Source organism: Anabrus simplex, chromosome 6 (genome assembly GCF_040414725.1).
Source record: "Anabrus simplex isolate iqAnaSimp1 chromosome 6, ASM4041472v1, whole genome shotgun sequence".
Classification (NCBI taxonomy): Eukaryota; Metazoa; Arthropoda; class Insecta; order Orthoptera; family Tettigoniidae; genus Anabrus; species Anabrus simplex.
The window spans coordinates 65,670,034-65,688,332 of record NC_090270.1 but is presented as its reverse complement, the minus strand read 5'-3'; the positions used below and the strand labels follow the sequence as shown (position 1 = coordinate 65,688,332).

The following is an 18,299-nucleotide window of genomic DNA, read 5'->3' as shown; positions in this document are numbered from 1 at the left end:
GGGCAGAGTTTGCAAACGGCGTCCAATGAGATCCCACACGTGTTCGATTGCTGAGAGATCCGGAGAGTACGCTGGCCACGGAAGCATCTGTACACCTCGTAGAGCCTGTTGGGAGATGCGAGCAGTGTGTGGGCGGGCATTATCCTGCTGAAACAGAGCATTGGGCAGCCCCTGAAGGTACGGGAGTGCCACCGGCCGCAGCACATGCTGCACGTAGCGGTGGGCATTTAACGTGCCTTGAATACGCACTAGAGGTGACGTGGAATCATACGCAATAGCGCCCCAAACCATGATGCCGCGTTGTCTAGCGGTAGGGCGCTCCACAGTTACTGCCGGATTTGACCTTTCTCCACGCCGACGCCACACTCGTCTGCGGTGACTATCACTGACAGAACAGAAGCGTGACTCATCGGAGAACACGACGTTCCGCCATTCCCTCATCCAAGTCGCTCTAGCCCGGCACCATGCCAGGCGTGCACGTCTATGCTGTGGAGTCAATGGTAGTCTTCTGAGCGGACGCAACGCCGGGAGTGCAGGCCTCCTTCAACCAATCGACGGGAAATTGTTCTGGTCGATATTGGAACAGCCAGGGTGTCTTGCACATGCTGAAGAATGGCGGTTGACGTGGCGTGCGGGGCTGCCACCGCTTGGCGGCGGATGCGCCGATCCTCGCGTGCTGACGTCACTCAGGCTGCGCCTGGACCCCTCGCACGTGCCACATGTCCCTGCGCCAACCATCTTCGCCACAGGCGCTGCACCGTGGACACATCCCTATGGGTATCGGCTGCGATTTGACGAAGCGACCAACCTGCCCTTCTCAGCCCGATCACCATACCCCTCGTAAAGTCGTCTGTCTGCTGGAAATGCCTCCGTTGACGGCGGCCTGGCATTCTTAGCTATACACGTGTCCTGTGGCACACGACAACACGTTCTACAATGACTGTCGGCTGAGAAATCACGGTACGAAGTGGGCCATTCGCCAACGCCATGTCCCATTTATCGTTCGCTACGTGCGCAGCACAGCGGCGCATTTCACATCATGAGCATACCTCAGTGACGTCAGTCTACCCTGCAATTGGCATAAAGTTCTGACCACTCCTTCTTGGTGTTGCATTTGCTCTGTCAGTCAGTGTATATTTGGCAGAACTGGGCTCTCTAGACCTTGTATCCAACTTGCTGCTGTAAGTCTGACTTCTGGTGACTGGCCGTTCCGGTTGTAATATATCATCACCAGCGTGTAAGATTTTATTATATGTAAGCACTTTTGATTTGTAAATTTTAAAATATTCTAATAAAAAAACTTTTACTATTCTCGTCTTCTTGTCTCTCATTTGAGTAGTCCTTTCCTGCCATCTATTTCTTTCAAGCATTCTTTCGGTATTGTGTTTGGTGATATTTGCCGTATCTTTGCTTCGAATTTTGCTGCTCTCATTTCGGTGTCTGTTCTGAGGTCCCGTTTGATTTGAGTACGATATTATTTGGCGTGCATCTGTCTAGTTCCAAGAGCGATTTTAAGAAACGCACTTGCGTCCTTTCCAACTTCGGTTGCTCCTTCCATCCACATATCTCTGCTGCATAATTTGTATGCTATTTTAACGATGCAGTTCAAACACTGACAAAATCCACAATAATAATAATAATAATAATAATAATAATAATAATAATAATAATAATAGTAATAATAATAATAATGCCCCGCTTCTTGGCTCAATGGTCAGCTTAGTGACCTTCAATTCATAAGGCCCTGGGTTCGACTTCGACTTCCGGGAAGGGCTGGGATTTTAGCCATGCTTAGTTAATTGCTCGATCTCAGGGGCTGAGTGTTTCTGATCGTCTTTAATAAACATCTCATTTCTCATTTACATACGACACACAAAACTACCACAAAGAAGAAATAGAGAATATATCCTTTCACAAAGGTATGTTAGGGCATCCCGCCATAAAACTGGGCTTTATACACTTTGGTGCCGGTCCAAGATAACTGAAAAACAGAATAATTATTTATTGTATTTATTTTAACTTCTCTAAAATACTGTACATTTTACGAATATGTAGCAGGATATTATACTTTATCTTTGTAATTATTTACACCTGCAAAGCACTTAATGTGCTTATCTGCCGGTGAAGTAGTTTTGTATTTTTATACATTGTTGCAATCTTTACTGTTTACAACATTAATAAGGTTTGTACACTTACAGTGGCATAATTAGAATGGTCAATTCGTCCTGTGGTGTGGGTTTTTATCAATCCCTGAAAGTATCATTCAAAATAGATAAGTCTGTGATACATTTTTTCATTCATGAGCAAATATTTAAACTGCAATTTTATATTCTATAATCCATAGTTTCACATGATTTTTATTGATATTTTGTTCTCAACTACGTCATTTCTAAGGGTAACTTGTTCAAAAATTAGGAACTACGACTTGTAGGGTTCTGGATCCATATTTGTTGTTGTACTTGATGATGTGAAAATAACTTCTATGTTCCATGTGTTAATTTACAATTCTATATTGTGACTTCCAGTAATTTTCTATAGTTCTTTTGTACACATAAAGCTGTTTAACTCTCAAGAACTTCGTAATCCTCACTTAAGCTAAGTATTCCGCTGTTTTCGTACCAAAAGAATGTCTTGACAATACGATTTTGTAACATTATTATACTATGTTTATGTCTGTACCAGAAGCAGATTCCCATACACTTATTCCATATAAGTGACTCAACAAGTGAATGATAAACTATTTTTAAAATATCATGAGGTATTATATACTTAACCACTTGCATTTTGAACAAGCTTAGCCTCTGTCTTTCACATAAGGTACTACTTTGTTGCATCCATGAAAAATATCTAATATTATTCATAAATATTTCATGTTATCAACTTCCTCTATTACATAGTCACAATTACATGGTTTTTGTTCACCATCATGAATACACTAAATTGAGTGGGCTATTATTCTAATGTTTTCTCTCTGCATTTTTGGAGTACTAATGTACATGACGTTTGTTTTTGAGGTGTTTAATTATTAGACCCTTATCATGGCACCAATATTGAAAATAGCGGTACTCCATTTATAAATCCTTCCCTGCCACTTTTGGGTTTTTATGTACTGATACAATTGGATTATCATCTGCATAAATAATAATAATAATAATAATAATAATAATAATAATAATAATAATAATAATAATAATAATAAGTTCTAGGTTTTTTGCTTTAATGTCGCTCAAAATCAGATCGGTCTTATGGCGACGATGGTACATGGCAGAGTTACGACTGGGAAGTGGTGGTGGTGATTATTGTTTTAAGAGGAAGTACAACTAGGCAACCATCCTCTGTATAACACTAATCAGAGAGAAAAAATGGAAGGGGTCCGACACTTCGAAAAATGAAGATATCGGCCAAAGGAAGACAAGGGCCACGAAGGGCATGAAAATGAAAGACTCCCTAGCCGTCGCAAACCTAATAGCATCGGGGTCGGAAAAGAACAAAGTTGACCAAAAGAGGTCGGATAGGATAGATGAAAGTGAGGTGCGTGGCACAAGTAAGTGGAAGCATTGCCAGGACTCAGCTAAGGGCCCCGTGGTCGCCAACCCACGCCCCAAAGTTTAGAGCCCCTAGGGCCCCTATTAGTAGCCTCTTACGACATGTAGGGGATACCGTGGGTGTTATTCTACCGCCCCCACCAACAGGGGGTTAGGAGTGGGAAAGAAGCGACCGTGGTCTTAATTAAGGCCCCAGCATTTGCCTGGTGTGCAAATGGGAAACCACGGGAAACCATCTTCAAAGCTGCCGACAGTGGGGTTCAAACTTACTACCTCCCGAATACAAACTGTTACACGGCTCGAACCGCTTAGCAGGCTCGCTCGGTTAGTTGGTATACTGTTATATATTCAATTCATGAATAATATACTGAGGTAAGTTAACTCCATACTACTTGCAATGAGATAGTGTTTGTGTTGGTTATGTTTCATGAGTTTTCGAAAGTAGCTTTCAAATCAGCAGCAATGAACGGTGAGAGGATGCACTGCTTGAGATTTGCTGACGATAGTAATGTTACGAGTTCTATCTGAAACTCCCAAACAATGCAAATTCGAATCAGAAGAAAACTAAAGTAATGATTGTACGAAAGAAGAACGCCGACATCAAACCGAACGTAAAGATTGATGGAATCAAAACTGACCACGTTAAACAGTTCTGTTATCTCGGAAGTACGATGACAGAAGACAACAAATGCTTGACGGATAAGAAGAGTAGAATAGCCACGGGAAAACATGCATTTACGGCAAAGGAAAACATTACGGTATCATTCAGTCTTTCACGGTTCATGTAACTATTCATGATGTAAAGTTTTTGGGATTATGCCGTGTAATTAATAGTGCATTATGCAACTCGCCTATAATGGCAATAATTAAGACACGAGTATCTTTATAAAACGAGCGAAGCGAGTTTTATAATTTCCATACGAGTGTCTTAATTACCATTATAGGCGAGTCGCGTATGACTGTTTATGCTCGACAGTAATTATAACGGTTTTTTTCAAATAGTCATAAATTTCTGTCGAGATGTCGCTTGACAGTTGAGTTTACTTAATAGAGCGTAGAGCGCATGCGCTAGGTTATTGATTTTCCATGAGTGGATCAGAGACCTTGACAATGTCGTGTGTTTTCAAAGCTTTGACAGAAGGTTATCGTAACCTAGCTTTATTTCAAATACAAATTGTTTATTGTACAGTTGGTGAAGTGAATTTGCGGGAATGTGCCGTGTGGTTGTGGAATATTGGAAGTAGAAGGTGCATTGTGTAACGGTTCAAATCCCGTTACAAGGCGATATCTGTATTATTATTATTATTATTATTATTATTATTATTATTATTATTATTATTATTATTATTATTATTATTATTATTATCTGTGAGATTACTATTATTATATTATAATTATTATTCAGTTCAATTCTGGAAATGCTTGTCGCTTGCGTGATTGTAGTTTAATGTATGCATGTATACGTGTGTGTAGATTAACACTTAAAACATGTACAGTAACAATTGCTATATATCAGATGTTGGATGTGACATTGCTACATTGTGCAATACTGCTGGCGTTACTGCTACGTCATCGTGCTGATTTAGCGATGAGCTCACGGTCTGGGAGTTACCTACTGGGAGCCGCTGGGGATTTCGCCATAGGGTATAATATTTGTCGCGAGGTGGGAGTAGATCATAGTTATTTCTGGAGATTGCGTAGGTGCATCAACCAACATCTATAAAAGGTGGCTGCATATTGTAGCGTCAGTCATTATTCTACTGGAAGGAGAGGCCACAGTTGGTCATTTACTGAACGAGATGGAGAGGCCTCAGTCGGTCACTTAGTTGAAGATACGGACGCAAAGGTTTACCATGGAGTCACAGAAGGATACACTTGCAATGAAGTCATACCATCCAGACTTACAAAGAAGTCATATGATATGGAGAAGAAGCAGTCACATGGATACATCACCAAATTAGGCATGACACATCTACAGTAAACACCAGATCTAAGAAATACGTCGTAATTACACTCAAAGTGTTGAAGGTACAGTCAAGTGAACCAGTGAGGGATATATTTCGTATAAATTGTTAAAAGTCCGGTCAAGAAGAATTCAAATTCATGCATAGTTTCTTTCAGTTGCAATGTCATAATTTCATATTCTCATCTATTTTAATTGCAGGAGTTCTCACTATTTTTATTTAAATTATTTCAAGAATATATTTTGTTCTATCAAATTAATTTAGCGTTTCATTTCCAGAATAGTATAACATAACCTCAAATTTAATGGGGAAACCGAACGCCAATCTCCTTTTCCCAGAACTTATATGGTATGTTGTCAAAAGTAAGCTTATTACCACACACCCTAGAGATAGTCAAGATTCTCATTCTATTATTGCTGCACTGAGTGGAAGTTGGCGCCCATCAAATAACGTATGTGTAAGTAAGCAGGTAAGAAGTAAGTGTGAGTACAAGGTCCGACGATTGTGTATTTTATTTAATGAATATTAATTTTCATAATTTTTCAATGTAAATGCAGTTTTATATATTTTAATTTAGTAAAGGACTCAGAAACTCTTACAATTGATGTTAATATAGGTGTCCAACATGTTTGATTTTGGAAACAAGTGCGAAGCTAGTGCGTTGAGCACAGGTGCGATGCTATCCTTACCTAATTGGTCAAACAGTTGTATCATAATGAAAATCTGAACTCTGATTGGCGGAGAACCTGTATCATAATGAAACTTGAACTATAATGAGACTCATGAAGATTCAGTTTTCGGCATATAATATTTATATTTCGGCATCATCGAGCATAAAATATATAAACTCACTCAAGGCGCTTTTAAAAAAGTACCTTGACTTTCTTCATCAGAATAAAACAATGGTTGCTAAGTGAAAGCAACAAAGAATAGGGACGCCATTTTTGCCCCATGTTAGGGACAATAAATGGCAGCAATCTGATGGTCCTGATAATAGGTAGCAATGATTCACTGAGGTTGTATCCTGTTCGCGGTTGAAATTATCTGGGTGTTGTGTCCACAAGAGGAAATTAACACCTTAGAGAGCAACGATTATATCAAAGCTTTGATCTCTACGGTTCTGAAACAGACGTGTAATCGGACGTCTGTTGAGAAAACAGATGTAAGAGGAACTGCTTACCTACGTAACATGACGGATCGTTACATGGGTACAATATACGAACTGTATTTGGAACTTCAATTAGGCAACTCCTGCGACCAACTAACGACAGTTTGCAACAACCGAGTATCCACAGAGTTCCCTGTACTTGTGGCAAGGTTTATATTGGGTAGACTTCGAGAACGATATGTACTCGCATTTAGGAACGTAATAGATGTATCAGACTCAACCAAACTGATGAATCAGTTGTTGCTGATATGCTTTAACATATGTTTATGATGTCATGTTCTGAGAAGGTGCTAACATAAGGGCCTAGGAAAATCGGAGCTTTCCATCTACAAATCCATCTGTCTTTTATTCACAGACAACATATGTACAACATTATGTATAACATTATAGCAGAAACACTCGTTACAGGTAAACCAATAAACCTCTATTGGCCTCTTACGTATAAAACGGAACAGAAGATCAGTTATCCACAGAAAATAATAGAGACAAGTAGTTAACATTAAAGAAAAGAAACGGCCTTCAACCGGCCATAGGCCCCTGGACTACGAACCCGGCCCATCCAAGCAGCACAGCACACACAGAAGCACAACTCAAATCCACTTACACACACCCATTCGCGGCCACAAGCATTAACCTTTCACTCAATACACACACATACAACATTCACTCACGACTTACGCTCCGATGTTCGCAGTCCAGAAGCCTTGGGTTCGAAAGGAACCTCCCAGTAATTGCTCAAGAGAGCGACAAATAATTAATGAGAGCCTAACGCTGGATGAAACCAGCCACCAGGACTACGTTCGAGAAGGGAAGGGGAAGGGACAGGAGGGGGAACAACTAATGTAGAACCTCACTCACAGCGCAGGCGCACTTCAAGTGTCTTTTAGAGTCTTGTGAGAGAGCGTAATAGTAGTTTCTCGTAAAATAATTTCTTAATTATTTCTTAAATGAAAATATCAGTGATAGTTCCAAGGGGTCGATGTTTTTACAATAATATCCCCCCAGAATCATCAGGGAGACAGTTGAAATACGTAAACACCCAGATAATTTCAACCGCGATACAGGCTACAACCTCAGTAAATCATGGCTACCTATTATCGGGACCATAAGGAAGTGGTGATGCTTTACTGTTGCCATTCTTTGCACCTAGCATGGGGCTAAAATGGCGTCACTCTTAGGGCACCATTTTAAGTTCTTTGTTGCTTTCTCTTAGCAACCACCGATGCGTCGTGTTTCCGTTTTCCTCGAATGAAGAAAGGCAAGGTACCTTTTGAAACGCGCGTTGAGTGAGTTTATATATTTGAATTACATGGCATAATACCAAAAAACATTACATCATAAAAGAAAAATATTCTAACTAGTGATCATATCAATATACAACCTGTGACAATATAGTTCGGTGAATAGTCCTGTACTATCAACAGAGATGAACAATGCACGACAGTGACCTTACTGTCCTTCGAAATAGTCCCCTCCCATAACTATGCACTGCTGAGATCGGCGATACATGTCCTGGAAACTTTGCAAGAATCCTTCCTTTGGGATGGTATTCAATAGCCTCGTCACGTTTCGTTGGTGTCAGGAATATCGTCAAATCGCTTTCCTTTCAAAGCGAGTTTGATGCGTGACTTTCCGGCTCTGACCTTTTTCCGACGAGGGGATCCCGGAGAACGCCATTCCATGCTTTGCCGTTTCGTTTCAATAATAATAATAATAATAATAATGTTATTTGTTTTACGTCCCACTAACTACTCTTTTACGGTTTTCGGAGACGCCTCCGTTTCGTTTCAGGGCCGTACCTGACACACCAGATTTCATCCTCAGTGACAATACAGTTCAAGAAATTTGGTGTCGCATCCGCCGTTTCGACAAAATCCTGTGAAGCCTCTAAACGTGGCTCCTTCTGATCGTCAGTCAAGTGATGTGGCACATGACAAGAACACGTTTTCCTATTCCCTACCTTCTGGGTAACGATTTGTCGCACGGATTCACGGTTAATCTGCAGTTCATCCGCTATCATGCGCACAGTTATCGCCGATCGTTCGTGAATAATGTCCTCACCTTCTCAATGTTTTCGTAACTGACGGCGGTCGCCGGTCTTCCGCTACGAGGGTTGTCAGAAACACTTTCCCGGCCTCCTTGAAAACGGGCGAACCACTTGTACACACACTTCAAGGACAGTGCTTAATCTTCATGAACACGTACCAGCATCGCATGCGTTTCTTTCGGTCTCTTGCCAAGCTTAAAAAAACCTGTACATTGATCTTTTGGTCGTTCATGTTCCTGCTCGCAGTTCATAACCAACGCACTAAACACGCACTGCGTCAATCAGATCTTACACGGCACACACACGATGCTCAACTGAACAACGTTGGGAGCAGGTGGTCAAAACCTGCTGCTACGCAGGTGCAGCGTTGTGTTGCCGGATCGACCGTTCTGACTTCATTCACCGAACTTTATTGTCACAGGTTGTAGAAGCCAGGAAATATTTTGCAAAATCATTTGTTTGGGTTACCCTGTTGTATGGAAGTGAAAGTTGTAGATTGGGTAAACAGAAAAGGACTCGTCATCAAGCAGCTGAGATGTGGATATGGAAGAAAATGACAAGAACCAGCTAGACAGAAAGACAAACAATAAGAGAAGTCGAGGAGGAGAGGAAGCTGTTAAAAGAAATGGAAAGAAGGAAATTTACACGACATACCATTAGCCACAACACCTTCATCACCAATATACAGGCTGCCCGTAAAGTCCGTTAACATTTGATGAGGCAACACTTCACGGAATGTTGGAATTAGAGAGGTAATAACTGACGCACATGATTGGCATGACATGGGGTTTTATTGAAACCAATCTAAAGTACAGAAAATGACTAACAGATGGCGCTTCATACGATACACAAGCAATAAATAGCATAACAATCTAGGTTTAGCAAAACTATGTTCTTTATAACACATGTTCAACATGTCGGCCGTCATTCATCAACAATACCGGTAGTCGATGGACAATGTTGTGAACAGCACTGTACAGCACATCCGTAGGTATGGTGAGAAATTGCCGTCGAATGTTGTCTTTTAGCATTCCTAATGAGGTTGGACGATCGCGCTAGACTTGCGACTTCAGGTAACCCCACAATCAATAATCACACGGATTGAGGTCGGGGAAGCGGTGAGGCCAAGAATGGCATTGCAGGCGCATCTGACACCCTCACGACAGCTCCTTTTATACCGCACACGGGTCTCATACGACATCACTAACGTGCTACTGTCCAGCGCCATTCGTTGGCCTGTTTGTGTACTTGTTTCTGGTGTTAAAACCCCATGTCATGTCAAGCATGTGTGGCCGTTTGTACCTGACGTGTTGCTGCCCAGCGCCATCTGTTTGTCATTTTGTGTACTTCATTTCGGTGTCAATAAAACTCCATGTCACACCAATCATGTGTGTCAGTTATTACCTCTCTACCTCCAATATTTCGAGAGGTATTGCCTCACCAAATGTTAGCGGACCTTTAGGTCACCCTGTATTTGAAGGCGAAGTTCTAGGGAAGAAAAGAAGAGGCTGGCCTAGGAAAAAAATACTTGGAACAGTTCAAAGAAAAACAAAATAAGATTCAGAAGTTACGCGACGATGAAAAGATCGGCGCAAGACAGAGACGGATGGTTGTATCTACAAGACATTTACTTTAAGAAATCACTGAATGAATGAATGAATGAATGAATGATGGTCCTTTCTATGGTCAGCTATATTTGCTTTTTTAGGGACCAATTTTACCTGATTTCAACTATACCTAGGTACGGACGATAGTTGGTATTTATGCAGGTCGACTGCACCAATAAAAAGACACGAAAGGAATATGAAACTTACCGAGGCCGAATTCGATCCAATGTTCCACGATGGTCCAGTTAACATCCTTGGCAACGCGATTCTTGAGGGCAAGAAGCTGACATAAGTCACTGGCACACAGGTTCTTCTCCACTACCACTGTCTGGTAACTACCGTCATCGTTAAAGAACACGAGCTCCTCCTGGAACACAGAAATGAAGAGACATATTTTAAATCACTTGACACACAGTGTACCAGGTAATGAATACGTTAGCTCACAGTTGTATAGTAAAATTTACCCCATCCCATTAACTCTCTCCCTTCCTCCTATCATATGCAGTGAAACCCCTCACTTTGGACACCCCTATATCCTGGACACACATTTTGATTGGACATATACTGATTGCACCGTTTAATTCCCTACACATTTACATGTTAAAAATCCTCTGTACATTGTACACCACTTAACTCTGGACATTGGACAGATATTAAATGACAGTTTGGACAGGTTCAAAACTTCGTGTTTTGTAGTGGTTTAGTGCAAGCAATTTCAACATTGTCACTGAAAATTATGCCTGTTCAAGAGCGTTTAGAAACAATCATGTTAAGACAGAGAGTCTTCCAGTAATTTGGCTCATAAGTGTAATATTGCAATCGAATTTACACGGAGTGTGACGGTCCTCGACGCAATTTGCTGGCTCCATGGTGCTTGGATGGACGTATCTAAAGAAACAATATTGTGAAAGGTGTTCACTGAGGAAATGGGATGTTCCCCTGAAGTCCTTCGCAGTGAATTGTGAGACGCTGATGTTTTGGGTGATTTCGATAATGTGTTGGAAGTCCACGATTATATCCTTGGAACAACTGATGGATTGTTATCATTCTTCAGAAGAATGGTTGTCTTCAGAAGAAGAAGTAGAAGAAGAAGAAGAAGAAGAAGAAGAAGACGTTTCTGCCCTCAAGGAACAACCTACCCATCAGAAAGCTGGACAGTGTATTAATGAGTTGGAACGTTACGCATTTGTGTATAACCAACCAGAAATGATTGAAACTCTATTTGGATTACGTAGGAAAATTGAATCAGAATGAACACGCACAAAAGTCGAAAAATAAAACAGTCTTGTGACTGATTTTTTCGCTAAGCAGTAAAGGGTGAGTACTGAACAGTACAATATGCAAACTAAAACATAAGACAATACTGTAACGCTTTTTTTTTAAACTTTCCATAGGTGTGAATTTCAGTGAACTGTACAGTATATAAATTCAAAGAACCATAGTACATACTAGCTCAGTCTTCCCTTTCCTGCACTGTCAGTGCACTTTTAAAATAAAGTACAGTAGGCGCAACTTTTAGTGATACCTGGGCTCCCTACTGCTGAATCGGTAGACGTCGGTTATGTTCGAGATTCGTATTGGCAATCTTTGAAACACAAACTATGAATCGATTATGCATCGCCGTGAGACATCTGGCGTACACTTTAAGTACTAGTACTGTTGTTGTTTACACAGCAAAGCCAAAATATGGATTAGGATTGAACATGAGTGAGGAAAACAGGCCACCTAATAAAATTTATGCTATTGACGTCATGGCTGGTGAAACAGGTGACGTCGTACTTCGTCTTCCCCCATATAACTGTGATGTGAACGCCACTGAATTGGCATGGGCAAAAATAAAACGCGAATTCTAAAGACGCAATATAACGGGAGACATGTCAGCAGTTAACTTACGACGACTGACCATCGGGGCATTCCATTTAGTATCTGCCGCAGATTGGGAGGGGTATTGCAGAAAGGTGAAAGAACTGGAAGAGGAATACTGCAGGCACGACGGTGTCATGGAAATAGCCATGGACAAGATTGTAATTAATAGTACTGCAGATAGCAGTGATTATTGTGAAAGTGATTGTGGAAGTGATATTTCAGAGAATTCATGCTAAGATAATAAAGATTTAGAAAATGCATATCGATCGATCATACTATCGATTCAATTCAGATTTAATTTCCATTCAGTTGACAGTATTACCGGAACCGGGAGAGCTCCCTCCTTACTCCTCACCCCCGTAAAACGAGGTATCACTAGACGTTGCGCGTTCTGTACACTCGCCCTCTAGACTGGACACCCGACTACATTAGACACACTTTTAAGGAACTGTAGGTGCCCAAAGTAGAGGGGCTTTACTGTATTTCGTCATTAAAATTTCATCTCATTAACTCCTCTGATGAGGCTGACGTCAGAAGGGCATCCGATCCTAAGAACTCTATATAAAGATGCATCTCACTTCATACCCGACCCAAGAGAAACGGACAAGGGTTGGACATACATACCCTGGTATATCGTACAGACTTACGGTCTGGTATAAACACTTGGCTGCCGGAGGTACGTGAGCCTATTTATGACAAGCTATCGGTTGTAAAAGTGAGCGAGTTCCTTCTACACGTGGGCATATAGATGATATGGCTTTACCCACTTTCTAAAAGGTATTGAAGGAATTTCCTGTCGTCATATATTTAAATCGGAAATTTATTCCTGTGATTATATATTTAATGCAATAGTAATTTGGTAAATGTAGCACTATTGTACTTAAGGACCTTATTATTATACTCATCCTCAGGTCATTTTTCCAATGTATCCGTTCGCTTTTATAACTTGGCCCTCTTGCTCATAGAAACCTTTTCCTGTCTACTGTCTTTAAAGTGCGCCACAGTTTGGTAAATAATAATAATTGCTAGTAAATTATATTATCATCGCGAGAAAGAACTTAAAACGATTTTTTTTATTGAAAGTAGAGAAATGGCGATTCTAGAACACCAGCTAACGCGTTGTGCATTTCTGCTATTCTATGTCTATACAAAACAGATGAGTTTGAATGTGAATTATCCTCCTCTAGGATCGTCAGCTGACGAAAAATCTCTCATAACACTATGCCGAAATAGAGGGAATATTTCCTATTATGTTTAGAATGAGGAATCCTATCTTTTGACCTCGTATCATTTAATTTACCATCTAATCATTACAAGATCAGTGATATCTGTTTTACTCCACAACCAAAGTAATGTACGATTCTCTGACTAACGTCATGCACGATTACCAATAGCACACGAAAATAAGCTGTTCAGTAGCCTAAAAGCTATCAAAATTGCAACATATTTTGATCAATTCTTGTATACAATCCTGGATGCAGCTACACGAAGTTGGATGCGCCAGGTAGCGCTATCCCCAATAATCCAGTACAACTTTGGAATGTCAGTAACATTTTAAAAAAATCTGCTTTAAGTCGCACCGACAAAGGTATTATTGCAACGATGAGATAGGAAAGGGCTACGAGTGGGAAGGAAGCGACCGTGGCCTTAATTGCGGTACAGCTCCAGCATTTGCTTGGTGTGAAAACGGGAAACCACAGGAAACCATCTTGAGGGTTGCCGACAATGTGCTTCGAATCCTCTATCTCCCGAATGCAAGCTCATAGCTGCGCGACCCTAACCGCACGGCCAACTCGCTTTTACGAGATTAATCGCAATGACTGACGTCGATAGTATTGTTACGTTTATAACGACTCCAAGACCTTGGTGGTATACATTGATTGTTTACAAGCAGGTTCAGCAGAATTAAGATGTACTTTCCCATGATGTACGTAAGTCGTGACTAATGACAAGCTGATTTGTATAACCTTGTTGCTCAAGTCTCATAAATTACTATCATTAACATAATCTGACCTTTACACTGTACACAGATCCGGCCGACATTGCGAACAGACAGCGCGGAAGTTCGAACACGCGAACTCTATCAAAGATAGTTACGTATCTTTCACGTAGTGGGTAACCTTGTTTGGAAATAACTCTCTTCATGGCCTGCTACCCCAATACTAATAGAAGGAAAGGATAGTGGTTAATAAAGACGACACATTATTAAACTGGGAGAAACGTTTAAATGTACCTGAGTCTTCTTTAAATCAACACTGCCATTTACACCAGTATGCGGAGAAATGACTATATTATCCGCGCGCTGCAACAATGCATTTCATCTTTCTGGGAGTGGTGTGTCCGAAACAAGGTGAAAATGAATCCCACGAAAACTCAGGCAATTCTTTTCACCAAGCGTCGGCCTAGATTTGGTCAACTTACTATTAATAATGTCCCTTTGTCTTGGACATACAAAATTAAATATCTCGAACTTACTATGGACAGAAATATGTCCTGGAGGTAAAATAAATAAATTAATTAATTAATTAACCTTCACACGTTTGTGTGGAGTCGGCGGAGCAATAAGGCTCAATGTAGGACTCGGATGGGAGGGTGTAAGACCGGATGACATTCCCGCTGTCACGTGATGGTCGCAGTGAAAATCCCATCCTCAGAACCATGTGCAAAGCTCTGTACCCTGTATTTACAATCCTGTTTATGTGACTACCCCAATAAAGATATTTCCTAACATTAAGACCTAGGTACTTACAGTGATCCCCATAAGGAACTTTCACCCATCAACGCAGTAATTAAAACTGAGAGGAATTTTCCTATTAGTAAAACTTACAACCTGACTTTTAACCCCGTTTATCATCACAGCATTATCGAGGTCTTTTTTGCAGTTGCTCAGAATCGTATAAGTAATTAATTACTCTACACCTTCCCAAACTGTTTGAACAGCAAGCATCGGTGCAGGAATTCGATGTTTCTGTGTCAATTTCACCGGTATTTGCTGTGAATTAAAAACAGCATTGATTGACATGAAATATGTTAAACAGTGATCTTGTAACTTAGCACTACTCGTTAAACAGTAAATATGATGGCATTTATTTCTCCTGGTGAACTACACAATTTCGGATTACGTTACGTAGTAACCACAAAAGCCTTCAGTGGTATTAAACCTAACTGTAACGCTTGTGCAGTAACGCGAATGTGGAATAAACAAGTACGCCATTCCAAGTATTCAATAATTGCAACAAAATGACAATGACAGTAAATGAAATTCAAGGCTCGCTGATGAGATAATGAAATGCGGCGTTGAAGGTTACTGCGCCGTATATTACTCCGTTAAGAACACTTACATTTTACATTAGATAGAGCAAATTATTATACCAACTTAACGAGCATTCCATCCAATTTGAATAACATTTTAAAACAAAATCAGCTATGGATAAACGTGATTTCAATAATTATAAATTGAATATAGCCGTTGCGCCTGCGGAAATCGCTATGTAATAAAATGTTTTGGGAGAAATACTTTTCGCTAGTGGCTTTACACACACACACACACACACACACACACAGGTCTTTTGGCGACGATGGGATAGGAAAGGCCTAGGAGTTGAAATGAAGCGGCCGTGGCCTTAATTAAGGTACAGCCCCAGCATTTACCTGGTATGAAAATGGGAAGCCACGGTAAACCATCTTCAGGGCTGCCGACAGTGGGATTCGAACTCACTATCTCCCGGATGCAAGCTCACAGCCCCTAACTACACGGCCAACTCGCCCGGTGCGAGAAATACTGACCCGCAGCACATATATCTTCAAGATAAAAATTCTTTGAAATCACTCGCACAACATTGCATATTAAGTGACTGAACATTAACGGCCTAAGTTCTAAACTGAAATATTTCACAGTGGTGAAGTTAGGGCTCGAGACCCTCTATTATCTTTAACCACATACTAATTAAAATCTTAAATAAAATGCTAAGATAATTAAAACTGTTAAAACTACATAAAATAATAGAATTAAACATGGATTTAAATAAATTATTAATTAAATCAATATTAGTCCGGACCCGCGGTGTAGGGGCAACGCGTCGGCCTATCACCTGGCGACCCAGGATTCGATTCCCGGCCGGGTCAAGGTTTTTTAAATTGTAAATGATTAATATCCCTGGCCTGAGGACTGGGTGTTTATGCCGTCCTTAATGTTACTTTCCTCACATTCGACACTCCACATTTCCGCAATTCCAATTACACGCAGGTTCATATCATATGGTTGCAAGTAGTGGCAAAATAATATTAAAATTAATTCATATTAAAAACTCGTAAAACTAATTAATCCTCAGGCACGCACGCATTCATACTTCAACCATTCAGTCAGCTGTCCTCAGCAGGTAGTCGGCAGGTGACCTTAAATCTTGGTAAAGAGCTTAGTTTCTCTGACCTGAGATGGCAGGGAATTCCATAATCTGGCGCCGGTCACCTCAAACCATCTATTAATTTTATTTGTGCGGTGCAGTGGAATAGAAAGAAAGGATCTCGAACGTGTATTTAAGTTGTGCAATGATGGTAAAAAGGTGAATTTAGAAGAAATACACAGCGGCTGATTTTCAGATAACACTCTAAAGACCATCGTTAAAATGTGTATCTGCCGACGATTATCTTGCTTCAGGCATGAGAAAGCCTGATAGTATGGGGCGCTACGGACATCATACCCGATATTGTAAATAAATCGCAGGCAGGAATTCAGTGCTCGTTGCAGTGTAATTGTTTCTTCCCTAGTCATGTCAACTAAAACGTCACAATAATCAAGAATACGTTGAACCAGTCTCTGTATTAGTTTTGGCCTTTAGCTTATAGGCCTATGGAAATACATCTTTCTGCGTTTAAGAGGGCGAAGCGCCCCAAAAATCTTTTTACGGGTTTCTTTCGTATGATCTGACCAATCAAGCGTTTCATTCATAATTACGCCGAGATTTATAATCATATTACTGTACTCAATAATATTACCAATTCAGTAGGATAGATGGGATTGCTGCATTCTTTAAGCAGCTCAGTAATTTTCGTGGTATTATTATCATTGCCTGATTTTTTGTGGCGTTTAGTATAAGAGAATTCTGTGCATATCGGGTTGTCTGGAAAATTCCAAGCATTTTGGCAGGTGTGCGCTTGGGGGTATGCAGTCATAATATTTCAGAATATACAAAATATTCCACCACTTTTAGAGTGATGCTCAACCACGTATTTCTAGAAAGTTCGGTCATGATCAGCGGAAGCTGTTTGTTCTTTCTAAGATTCTGATGAGGCTGAGCAAAAGTGCAGTTTCAGCATGGGATGTCGCCTACTATTTATACCAGAGGTTTCCAAATGGCGACCTGCTAAGCCACATTTTGCGGCCCGCGAGAGCATTTTAAGAAATGTAAAGAAAATTATGTACTTGATCTGAATATATTGAAAACCTGCAACCTGTTTTCCAGTCACTAACTGGGCCAGGGATGTGATGAATGAATCATATATAGGCTATTAGTACGATGGGGTCGCCACTCCCAAAATGATTTAATAATGACTGATAGATGCTATGAGATGAGAATGGAGAGTGTTGCTGGAATGAAAGATGACAGGGAAAACCAGAGTACCCGGAGAAAAACCTGTCCCGCCTCCGCTTTGTCCAGCACAAACCTCACATCGAGTGACCGAGATTTGAACCACGGTATCCAGCGGTGAGAGGGCAACGCGCTACCGTCTGAGCCACGGAAGCCCCTGTCTGATTTTTAAAAATTTCAAATACAAATTTCACTCCTTTATGCTATTGTAAAATAGTGTTTTAAGCAAACAAACAAACAAACAAACAAACAAACAAACAAACATTCGAATTAGGTATACTTAGAACATAAGATACCAACATTAGTTTATTTGGAACAGCATCAAAGTTAACTTTAGAGAAAAAAATTCACCCATTCTGAGTTCACATTACAACTTTGATTGCTATCAGTATACTTATATCTACGTAGGTCGAGTCATAAGTCATGGCAACTACTTTTTTTCTTCTCCCGAACAGGAAACAACACGGAAAATCTAAGATATGCATCTGGAAACGGTGGCGTTTACGTCTTTTCT

At 40.5% G+C, this 18,299-nt stretch overlaps 1 protein-coding gene across 1 annotated transcript in view; it reads right to left on the bottom strand.

Moving 5' to 3' along the window:
* The window catches only part of LOC136875863 (growth factor receptor-bound protein 10), a 1,220,440-nt gene that overhangs the window by 725,686 nt on the left and 476,455 nt on the right, over positions 1 to 18,299 (bottom strand). The window contains exon 3 of the mRNA XM_067149484.2: positions 10,539 to 10,698. Within this exon, the coding sequence (XP_067005585.2) occupies positions 10,539 to 10,698 (160 nt within the window). The remainder of the gene's footprint in view (positions 1 to 10,538; positions 10,699 to 18,299) is intronic.